The sequence below is a fragment of the Ictidomys tridecemlineatus genome, chromosome 16, assembly GCF_052094955.1.
Source record: "Ictidomys tridecemlineatus isolate mIctTri1 chromosome 16, mIctTri1.hap1, whole genome shotgun sequence".
Taxonomy (NCBI): domain Eukaryota; kingdom Metazoa; phylum Chordata; class Mammalia; order Rodentia; family Sciuridae; genus Ictidomys; species Ictidomys tridecemlineatus.
This window is the reverse complement of record NC_135492.1, coordinates 16444223-16457022: the sequence shown is the minus strand read 5'-3', so window position 1 is coordinate 16457022 and position 12800 is coordinate 16444223. Positions and strand designations below refer to the sequence as shown.

At 36.6% G+C, this 12800-nt stretch overlaps 1 protein-coding gene across 1 annotated transcript in view; it reads right to left on the bottom strand.

Annotated features, from left to right (window-relative positions):
- Window positions 1–11636, bottom strand: part of LOC144371218 (uncharacterized) — a 73080-nt gene extending 61444 nt beyond the window's left edge. The window contains exon 1 of the mRNA XM_078033639.1: window positions 10774–11636. Within this exon, the coding sequence (XP_077889765.1) occupies window positions 10774–11636 (863 nt within the window). The remainder of the gene's footprint in view (window positions 1–10773) is intronic.
- Window positions 11637–12800: the final 1164 nt, after the last annotated feature.

The window sequence follows — 12800 nt, the reverse complement described above, 5'->3', positions numbered from 1 at the left end:
AAACAAAATGGGAAAACTGTTAATATTCAATTAATAAAAGTCTGATTTTGGGTTATAAGGGTTGATAGGCTTCCTCCAGATTAACGCGTGGGGTGGGGCCAGGCTTCCTCCTCCAATCTGATATGTATTCTACATATATGAGTTAAGTTATTAATTGAATTATTGAGCTCTATAGTTTCTTTATTCAACTTTTGTTTGGAAGATCTATCCAGTGGTGAGAGAGGTTTGTTAAAGTCACCCCAGATCACGTTGTGGTCAATTTGACTCTTGAACTTGAGAAGAGTTTGTTTGAACATAGGTGCCCCATTGTTTGGGGCATATATATTTATGATTATTATGTCTTGTTGGCATATGGTTCCCTTGAGCAGTATGAGATGTTCTTCTTTATCTATTTTGATTAACTTTGGCTTGAAGTCTACTTTATTTAATATAAGTATGGAGACCTCTACTTGCTTTCAAGGTTCATGTTAGGGGTATGTTTTTTCCCAATCTTTCACCTTCAGTATGTCTTTTCCTGAGTCTCCTGGAGGCAGAATATGGATGGATTTTTTTAAAATCCAGGCTAATAGCCTATATTTTTTGATATATCTTTTGATTGGTGTGTTTAAGCCAGTAACATTTAAGGTTACTATTGAGACATGGTTTGTATTTCCAGCCATCCTTGTTTATTTTTTTCTACTTGACTTGAAGTGTTATTTATTGTTTAAGTTTTAATTGGTATCTACATATACGATCCAGCATTTTAATTGAACATGTGTAGTGATCAAATCTGTGCAATTTCTACCTTCTAAAATATCATTTTGATGTTTGAAACCTGTGAACTCTTTTTAGAATGTCCACAGTCTAATAATTACTTGTACGATTCAAACTATGGGCTATAAACCCTAAGAGTTACTTTTCCCTCTTAACGGCTTTTTGGCACTCCTTGCCATCTGTCTCTTAAAACAGATATAAAAAGCTTTTCTAGTTTTTGGTTCTTTGTGATCAACTTTTTCAGCTTCAAAATATGAGTGCAAACATACAGGATTTGTGAAATATTAAAAATAAATAGATAAAGACAGTCTCCCATGGTAAATCCAGAAAAAAAGAATATAAATTTAAAAATTGTAGACTATAATCCCAGTGCCTTAGGAGGCTAAGACAGGAGGATGGTGAGTTCAAATCCAGCAACAGCAAGATCCTGAGCAACTTAGTGATTTGCTGTCTCTAAATAAAATACAAAATAGGAGTTGAGATGTGGCTCACTGGTTGAGTGCCCATGAATTTAATCACTGGTACCCCCCCAAATATATTAGGGTTCACGTTTAATCACTAGGCCTTATTATTTTGGGGTGAGATCTATATATAAATGGCATATGCCAATTCTTATGAATTTATTTTATGTAAGTGAAATATTAAATATTTTTATATTATAAGCTCAAATTGATCTATATTAACATTTAAAAATAACTTAAAAATGCTTTTAGGTGAGGCTGAATGCCTGCAATCTCATCGGCTCAGGAGTCAGAGGATTACAAGGCCAAAGCTCAGTAACTTAGCAAGATTTTCTCCCAATATAAAAAAAAATGGCTGGTGAGATAGTTTAATGACTAACTGCCCAGGGTTCAATCTGGGGTACAAAGGAAAGGAGGAGGGTTTTAAAATTGCCTTGTCTCAGCAACAAAAACAAATGTGAAATTTAAAACCAAAAACTGCATTCTACCACTTTTCTGAGACACACAGAATCTGCTTTAATTCATTTTAACCATTTGAATCCTACACCATCCAAGTTTTCTAAATATCAATAAATGACATGTTTTAATCACGTGTGTCTCCAGGCCATTCGATGAGTTTAAGATTTGTGTAGCTGAGGAATCTGCAGTCATACAAAATGGAGTGTGCAGGTGCCATGAATTTGCAGTAATAGTCAAGAACTCATGGATGGGTTTGTTTATTGCCTTGAAACTGTTGGAAAATTGTGTTCTGATGATCAACTTCTATACTAATATTGGGAAAAACTTAGACCCTTTCCTGATACTATGCTTCAAAGAAAGGGACACAATTTCATGCAATAATGAGGAGAACTAATCTTCATACAGGTAGTGGCCAGGAGAAAGCACAGTCTGGTCATTCTGCTAGCTCCAGTTTTGAACCACAATCACCACTAAATGATGTGCATCAAGTATGATTAAAATTGTGTAAATGTACCATGGTAGTGTTGTGAAGAAATATCTATAGTAATGTCCATGCTAAGGTACCATTGTTGTTAGGAAGCATCCTGGGGAATGGGAATGATTCAAAGATGACTGAAATCCTGAGCTATGTACCTTCCCAGCTGTGTACATTATGCCTGGCACAACATAGTCCAGGAGATCATGAGACATAACACAAGCTCTCTGACATCAAGGAGGTAATCTGAGAAACACCCCTCAAACAAGGGTCTACAGAGTGATACTTCCAGATTGGTCCACAGATACCCTATTGTACTGGGCACTCATGTCCTTTATGCATTGGAGAAATCAAGCTGCCCCCTAGAGTGGGCAATCTGTGTGGAAGGATATGTAAATCACAGGGAATCTAACACAGATTTCTGAAATAGGTTACATTTGAAAAATTCATATATGGTAAGAAGAAGGAAAGGCCAAGTGAGGAGATGAGAAAAAACAGATCACACATGAAAAAGAAATTTTCAAAAAGAAATCACAAGTTTTATTTGTTAGAGCTGATAGTAAAGACATTCTCTAGTATCTGGATCCAGGAAGGTGTCATGTTACATATGGTGCTGTCACTAAAGTCAGGGGAGGCTGTGTGATACATGCACCATCATCTGTGTTGCAACCATCTAGTGAGGACTGCTTAGGCAGTGGACATGAGCAGGTGGTCAGGACAGAAGTAGAAAGAATTACAGGAGAAGGACACCCCACTGCAAGTCAGGGTTATTTGGACCCTCTGGGTGGGCACATTCCAGGGTGAAAGTGAGAGGAAGAAGCATCTCTTCTCCCATATGCAGTGTGAGCACCATTCTGTTCATAAGGGATGAGGAAATACGATCTGTCACCCCTAACAACACATGTGCACACTTACAGCTTGAGGTTTTTCTCATCTCACAGCTCAGCTTCACCACTACTGCCAACACTTCCCATGTCCCCTTGGTATTCACTAACAGACAAAAGGGAGATGGAGAATTGAGACTGGTCTTGCTTCAAGCAAGTGGACTGATGTCAGCCTTGGCAGAAACCTCTTACTGGTGGCTCTTTATGTGCTGGGAATCTATGAAGAGCACTAGGAAGAAATGAATGACACCTCAGAGAGGGTGACACCATCACCCAGCCCCTCTGCTGCAAAACACACCCTCCAGTAACACCATGAGCAAACCCTGGGAAATACTTGACTGAATGAATGGCAGCTATTTGTGAGAAGTAGAGGTGAGAACCATGGGTTGCTTTTGTAAATTGTCAGGGTGTGAAAATACAGCTCAGGGTTCACACTTACATCTATAGTATTTATAGTACTATCATTTTAAATTTCTCCTGAGAAAAGCCACTAGAAGAGGAATTGTTCTTTAAAGTCAAGAAAGAAGCAGCCCCAGAGGTGCTTCTCTGTGGGGACAAGTGCATTGAGTACTGCATATAGGGCATAGGTTAAGGGTGTCTGTATGGCAGGCCACTCCCCATGCTAGGCGTGTGAGTGGCAAACTGCTTACCCCATCGGCACAGCTCTGGGCAGGAGGCCATGTGTTGCAGTCCCACTCTTTAATTGTTCACTTCAAGGACAGTTAGCATACATTGCATTGGTGGCAGTCTATATTCTGCATAGGTACTTTCTGAGTACATATACATGGTAACTGCACAATAAAATCAGGCCTGCTTCCTTCTTGGTCTCTGGAGGTCTTGATTAGAGACTCCACAGCCACACTCTCCTCTACTCTGTTCTGTGGACCTTCTCAGGGATGAGAGAGCCCAAGCACTTCTCTGCAGACCCCAAGCTCCCATTACTGGGAAACGCACATGATCCTGCAGGAGGGTCCATTTTCCCTGACTGATATTGCGATGGAAGAGTCAAGTTCTGCTTTCATCTTTCCTGCTTTATCTTGTTCTGTGGGTCTTAGGGTCACATTTATCTGTGCATGCTAATGACATGAAAAATTGAATTTTGGAAAAAAATCTGAAAGTGACCAGGGTAGGATGGATTTCAAGTGTCCTGAATGTTCCCCTAAGCAAAATTGATTTACACACTTCCATTATTAGATATTAAAAAAGACTTTTAGTGATTAAAACCGAATGGACTAATACATAAAAATATTCTTCCATATTCTTGTTAATCATATTCACAAGTCTATAATTTGGCACCATGAATTGGAACTTACCAGCACAGTTATTTGATTTTCTAAAATATTTAATGTACTTCCTTCTGATCACGGTCCCTTATTTGACACTTACCAACTGAAAATTCTTAACCATGTGAGATTCCATTCTATAAAATGAGGTTTTGAATGTAGAACTTCATTTCCCTCTAAAGATTTTAAAATGTACAATTACTCAAACCTAATTGTTTTATGAGTTATGAAGATGACCAAAGCAAGATTATCAATCAAAATATTAAAACTTATTAATTCCCTGGTAATAAGTGTACAAATTAGTATTGTTTAAAATCTCTCCATGACATACCATATGTATGTTATGTCCCATTAAGTTATTAAATTGAAAAATGAAGAAGTAAAACTGACATTTCCTGTAAGAAAAAATTGACTCATTTTAGCAGGATCTCAAAGAAGCAAATATCTTTAGAAGACAATATCCTCATTACACCTTACAGAACATAGTCCTCTGGGCTCCAACCATCCTAATGAGCTCAGAGGACCATGTTCTGTATGGTGCAATGAGGATATTGTCTTCTAAAGATGTTTGCTTCTTTGAGAAGCAAAGAAGCTACTGGGAAACCTCACTAGTAGACGGAATTTACTCCTCCAATGCCCTTTTTAGAATCCACACTAACTCTGCATCTGAGGACACAGAGGTACTTTGTCACCTGAATAAGCTGAGAAGAGCACAAACACTTGTAAGTTTTATGGAAAAGATGTGTTTAAGTTCTGTCTCTGCAGATTTGTAATTTTAATGTCTGTAGAAAGGCAAGAAGTTCCCACTGGAGAACAAAGAACTGTGGCTTCCCCAGTAGGACATATCATCTCTCTTAATTTTGTTGTCTTCTCTGATGGATAACAGCAATACAAGAGATCTGGGCTTCAAACTCTTAAAGTTTCCTGGACACATCTGGAAAAGGATCTTGATTGAGATCATTTTCTCATGTTGATAAGGAAACTTAAATTACTCTAATTCTGGTCCTAAAATCAAATTAGTCCAAACCCTGTCCCACAACCTATAATGCCTCTACTTTGATGTGAGGGACTCCTGGTACCCCCATAATTTCCATGAAGCCCTGAAGTGTGTGATGGGCTCCTCTTTCCTAGTTTGCACATGGAGCACACATTCTTGGGGGTAGTGATGGTTTGGTAAGTCATCCTTTCCAAAGTGACAGTCCTGTGGCTCAAGCTCTAAGTGAAATATTAAAATTAAGAAAATAAGAGGAAGAGCTATAGGTCACATGTTGTAGAAATCACAGGCAGATGGAATCTAGTCAGAGTCGAGGCAGAGTCAGAGCTTGAGTCCACTCTAAGAAACCTACAGGATCAACTCCACCTTCTCTGAGAGAATACCATGTAAAAAGCAGGCTCAGTCTCCTGGGTACTTTATATAAATATACATAAAAGCACTAAAGTGCTATATTATCTAGAGTCAAAACAAAGGACAGTCATTTCAAGCAGACCCAATTATGTTCCAGTTGTAGAAATCAGAAGATAGTTCTTGAACACTGCCATTATCAAAATGTGAAGGGTTAGTACAAGCATGATAATGAATGAGACATTTGTTTTTTCTAGAGACAGCTGGAAACGTGGACTAAATGGAAATATATAAAATGAAAACTTATATCCACAGACAGCAATTCCACATGAATAGGATGAGGGAGGTTGGGAAACTTAAGAAAGTCACAATAATTGCCAAAGCATGAGTCCTTCTAAGGCACATAAGAGGGAAACATAAAACAGGAAAAGGGCACAAGTCGTTGAACAAGTATTTCAGCATATGAACACTTAGGAAAGACACATCAAGGGTAGAGGAAAAGAATTCCCTCATGCAGCCTTCATCCTGGACCAGCCACATGAAAGTTTTGGGCCTTTGGTGAATTGGGCTCTGCCTTACTCCCTGGCATAGCCCATTAATCACCAACGTGCCACCTGGAATACTGTCCCTCATATACACTCACCTCCTTGGAGGCTTCTGAATGAGCCATGGCAGAGGATTGGCCAGTACTCCCAACTTTGTGGAGCCAAGAAGAGCTCATTGGAGAGGTGGAGAATTGCAGACCACACCTTTGTTGTAATGTGGACATGCTGAATAATTAGGTGTTGTAGAGTCCAATCTCTTTGTAGCCATGATTTTTCATAGAGAGGAAAATAATTTCATCTCTAATTGTGAGGATTAGGACACAATATACTGAACAAGTGGGTTCCAACTAGTTCAAGAAGGCTCTCTGGGGAGCTGGGCATGGTGGTATTTGCCTGTAATCTCAGCAGCTTGGAAGGCTGAGGAAAAAGGGTCATGAGTTCAGAGCCAGCCTCAGTGAAAAAATTTACTAAAAAGATCAGTGAGATCTTGTCTCTACATAAAGTAAGGATAGGGATGTGGCTCAGGGGTTGAGTTCCCCTGAGTTCAACCTTTGTCATCGTACCATTCCCAAAAAAGAAGAATGTCTGCGGAGTGAGTCTCATGCTTTGAATTTATAAGAGCTTTCATGGAGGTTCAAAAGTATAGAACTAGTATAGAATAAGTGTTATTGGCCACACTCTGGGTTGGATGTGCATGCATTTGAATCCAGGCTTTTATATATATCTATATATATTATAGATTTGATGTTGATCTATTGATGGAATATTTCCTACACAAGGCATGGATGTGCTTTATTTAAAGTCTGAAATAATAGATTTATATTTTAAACCATCTGCAGCTAAATATTGAAAAATAACAGTCATCAGAAAATCATGCATGTGAAGCTAGATCATTTCATGTCTCTTTAGAAAATGTAGATCTATAAGGCAAGATAGTAAGAGAATAAATAAAACTGAAACATTCATGAACTTGAGATTCCATTTAAAAATCTGAGGTGAATGTTGGTCCACAATCTGACTTCCATAACAAGACCCCTACAGCACAAATATTAAAAATCAAGAATAAATAAAGGTGATAGATTCAAACTAAAAAGCTGCTTCTCAGCAAAAGAAACAATAATGTGAAGAAAGAACCTACAGATTTTATACAAATCTTTACCACATGTAATTCAGAAAAAGCACTAATGTCTAGGGTATATAAAGAACTCAAAATTAACACAAACAACAACAACAATAACCAATTAACAAATGGACTCAGTAACTGAACAGACAACTTGACAGAAGAAATATAAGCCATTAGCAAATATATGAAAAAACATCCCACCTATCTAGCAATTAGGAAAATATAAATCAAAATAACTTTAAGATTTTATCTCACTTCAGGCAGAATGGCAATCATTAATAATACAGGCAACAATAAATGGTGGTGAGGTTGTGGGGAAAAAGGAACACTCACACATTGCTCATGAGATTGACTCCAAATTGGTGCAACCACCATGGAAAGCAGTATGGAGATGCCTTGAAAAACCAGAATGAAAACATCATTTGACTTAGCTATCCCTCTCTTTGGACTATACCCAAAGGACTTAAAAGCAGCATACTAGAGGGGAAACAGCTGCACCAATGTTTACAGCAGCACAATTCACAATAGTTAAACCATAGAACCAACCTATGTTTCCTTCAACAGATGAATGGATAAGTAAAATGTGATATATATAATTTCCCCACCAATGGAATATTACTTAGCTTTAAAGATGAATGAAACAATGCCATTTGGTGGTAAAAAGATAGAGTTTAAGAATATCATCCTAAATGAAATAAGCCCCCCATACACACAAACACAAAGGCCAAATGTTCCCTCCAATAATTGTATTGCCAGACTAGGAAAATCCAACCACTGAACCTATGTACTGGGGGGTCCCAAAGAGCTTTTCAGGGTCCTGACTGGGAAGTGCTGGGCAGAGCATCCTCTCCACAAGTGAGAGTCTGAAGTCTTGTTCTAACTTGTATTGAAAGTGAGGCCGAAAAAATACAAGTTAGAACAAAGAAAACTTCATTCTAACATCTTGCATGACATGGTGATCCCCTGAAGGACACCACGTCCTCCCAAGAACAGGTCAGATCCCAGAGGAGGCAGTGATAGCCTTGAGATGACTAAATAAATTGGGATTCCAATGAGTGAGCCACCGAGCCAGATGCATTGAGAAATCAGCATTCTTTAGCTGTTTCATCCAAGATTGCAGACATCATTCAATCAAGAAAAGGGAAGATCTTTAGTATTTTCCTTAGACCTCTAGAACTGAATCTTCCCTCCTGGCCTTATAAATAGTTTAAACTCTCATATGTAAAATGAAGCTACTTTTCTGCATAAAATAATGTGGAGATAAGCATGAAACCTAGAGATTTACCCTTTGGAATAACAAATGGTGTGAATATTATTCTCCTAGAACTTATCATTATATTATCATATTTATTTTCCCAAATAAAGTTAAATGAAATGTTGGTGGGTGGTGTTCTGTTGACCCAAAGGGCTCACATATGAAGAGAATATTGTGTTTTTACTTTTTGAACATGACTTGTAGATGAGAGTTTTATTTCAATCAAAATTGTGTTTCTCTCTCTTTGGTGTCATGGGCTCCTGGAACTGTAAGATCTGAGGAGGGACATGGTTAGTTTATAGTAACTTATAATTACTGGATTTCAGAGGGTTCTGGGAGACCATGACACATGCTATCTCTCCTATAATTCAATAAGTATAACAAAAATTATATTCTAAATTATTAAGTAGAACCAAAGGGACTACAAAATGAAAATATATGAAATAAAAAATGTGGGGACATAAATGCTCCTATAGTATGTCTTTTTCTTTTTACAGTAATCATGTTACATGTTTCTAGCTACACTTTTTTACTGGGTATGCAAAACTAAAGAAGTGGTCCCAAATTTTGAAATTTTTCCTACACTATAGGTGAGTATAGTCACCTCAGTAGTGAACATCATAGAATTCATGAGGAACTGCATGGTTTCTTCAGTCCAAGAGTCAGAATGGGCCTATGGACCATGTGGATTCCCCAGGAAACATTAAGACTATTTCCCCCTTCATCAACCCTGCTTTATTGCCTGAATACGCATGTTGGCTCCTAGTCTCTTGGGTCTTTCTCCTCTCCCTGATTGGGAGCTTGTATAACTCTCCGGAGTTGTAGATCCCTTAGCGAGTACTGCTACTCTATAAGGTGAAATGTTAAACTCATAATTCAAACTAGGGATATCTGGGCATTATTTTAGTATCCCTAGGTCCTTTCTATAAGTGTCTTAATTTTCCCATAATTACAAACAAGAGAGTATATAATTTACATAAATAATATTATCCAAATAATACTTGATTAAACATATGAAATAATTAATGGAGAGGTTATAGCATTATTTACCCAACAGAATGTTTTACTATTGCATCGATCCATTAGCAAAGTGAATAGTGGGAGATGTGTGACCTAATAACATCATTAAATGCATGACAAGGTTAACATTAAAAAATTCACACTTTATTTAGCAACAAATTACATATGTTATAAAATATAAGTAAAAACGCTCTGTAAAACTTGCATGGTGGACCATGCTTTGACCCTAGGGATGTGAGAAGCTTTGCAAGTTCAAAGTCAGGCTCCATAACTTAGTGAGGATCTATGCAACTTAGGAAACCCTATCTCTAAATAAAAAAGAAAAAAATATTAGGATGTGGTTTACTGATTAAGTGTCTCTAAGTTCAAGAGGCTCTGAAAATTTTAAATTTTAAATTTTATATAAATCTTAAGAGACTTCTGAAATAATCAACTCTGAGTATTATTATTTCTCCAGTTGTGAAAAATGAGACTCTTTAGTAATTGTTGATTTATACTAAAATTATATCCTTTTAGGGATGCACAATTCTATACTTGTATTTCCTTATTTCTATAATATCAGCTAAAGATGTTAAGAAAAATTTCAGCAAATGTCCAAAGCAATTAACCATTTTCTACATTTTAATGATTTTTTCCCTCCTAGATCCCAAATACTTAAAGGGATGGGTTATAGATATGAAACTTACTACCATCTTTATATTTGTCAAGGTGTTTTTGTAAATATTTTGCTGTTATCTAAGGTACACACTTTAAACAGATGCTACTCCACATTTGCTACAGATATGAGGTCAGTAATTAAAAAATGTCGGAAATTTGACTACAGTCTTGGACACATTCTTTGGGTTTCTATATGCTATAAATCCTCCAGTGTTTTAAAAATGATGAATCAATGGCCAAAAGCTTTGCAAAAATTTTTGCGTACATCCTCTCTCTCGTATAAATTCTGAGGTGCTGAGTAGGGTTTGAACAACTATTAAAGACTCTGCCACCTATTTTACATTTATATGATTTCTGTGCTATCATATTTCTGGTGTTAAATAGTGTTGAACTACTGTGAAATAGGGTTGATTTATCCTTAAAGACACTGATGCAATGTTTTCATTGTAAAACGTCTCTCCAGTATAAAATCTATAACATTTAGTAAGATGTGATCTTCAATATTAAAAGCTTTGCCATTCTTCACATTTATAGGACTTCTCTCTAGTATGGGTTCTCTGGTGTCGAGTAAGTGATGATTTTTGATTAAAATCTTTGCCACATTCTTTACATTTGTAGGGCTTCTCTCCAGTGTGGATTTGCTGGTGCTGAGTAAATGATGATTTTTGATTGAAACTCTTGCCACACAATTTACATTTGTAGGGCTTCTCTCCAGTATGAATCCTTTTGTGACGATTAAGATGTGAGATGCTATTAAAAGCTTTTACACATTCTTTACATTTGTAGGGCTTTTCTCCAGTGTGGATTCTCTGGTGCTGATTAAGTGATGATTTGTGACGGAAAATTTTGCCACACACTGTACACATGTAGGGCTTCTCTCCAGTGTGCATTCTCAGGTGCCGAATAAGATCTATTTTTTGATTAAAACTTTTGCCACATTCTTTACATTTGTAGGGCTTCTCTCCAGTATGAATCCTGTTGTGGCAATAAAGATTTGAGTGTGTATTAAAACTCTTGCCACACACTTTACATTTGTAGGGCTTCTCTCCAGTATGAATCCTTTTGTGACAATTACGCTGTGAGATCCTATTAAAAGCTTTGCCACACTCTTTACATTTGTAGGGCTTCTCTCCAGTGTGGATTCGCTGGTGCTGAGTAAGTGATGACTTTTCACTAAAACTCTTGCCACACACGTTACATTTGTAGGGTTTCTCTCCAGTATGAATCCTGTTGTGGCGATCAAGATTTGAGTTTCTATTAAAGCTCATGCCACACACTTTACATTTGTAGGGCTTCTCTCTGGTATGAATTCTCTGGTAATTTTTAAGGCTTGGGTTTTCACTGAAACCTTGGCAAAATAATTTACATATGTGGGGCATCATTCCAGGGTTTGTCCACTGGTGACAAATAAGATTTGAGTTTTTATTAGAAGTTTTGTCACATTCTTTGCATTTGCATGGCATATCTTCTGTATGAACACTGTGATGTTGAGTAAAGTTCTTGAGTGCATTGCATTCCTCACATTGGTAGGTTTTCTCTGCAGAATAAATTTTTTGCTCTTGAATAAGGGTTGAAAAACTTTTTAAGGCTTTCCCACACTTTTTACATTTACAGGTCTCTACTTCAGTCTAAATCCTCTGATACTTAACAAGTTGTAAATTTTCACTAAAAGTTTTTTCACATTCTTTAAATTTTTAGAATTTATCACTGTCATAGTATCTGCTGTGTTTAAAAAATATATCAAAAAATTTGCCTGCTCAATATCTTCTATACTTATAGGGCTCATTTTCTCTATAAATTTTCTTGTATTAAGCAAGCTCTGCACTGTGGTTAAGAGCCCTTTCACATATCTTACACTTGCAGGTTTTGTCTTGGCTATGAATATTTTAATGAATAATAGCTTTTGATCACTAAAGCAAGACTTTCCTACATTTTTCATCTTGGTAAATTTCCTTTAGACAAGGACTAGGATTTCTCTATATTCATAATTTTTATCACCAATATAAATATATTGGTCATTACTCAGGGTAGAGACATGGCTTTTTGTGTTACTTATAGCATTATCTATATAGTGCACTTTCCACAAATCTGTATCAGAATTGTCATTGAGCAATAGTGGGGAAGTAGAAACATTTCTACAATTCTTAATATTATCCATTTGGGCACAAGGAGAAATTCAACTTTTGTTTCAGAAAAATGTACATTTTATAAAGAAACTCCCAAAAGGATCACTTTTAGAAACAACTTTTCTGTGCAAATGTTTGAGTGGAATTTTGAATCAGTGCTACTTTTATAATTGGCCAAGTTGAAAACTGATGAATGGACTAGATTTCAAATTTTCCACATTGCCTTTCAGTTCAAAAATGACTGTGGATTTATTCTTAAAGACATATAAATCTCCTCAAAATAATTGGAATACATTGAATTTTTGTTTCAGATATTAATTTTCTCTGGTGTCTTTTGACCATAAAATTTTTATCATAAATAGGGACTACTGATTGATTTTGTCTATTATAATACAATTTTTGAACTTTACTCTCACC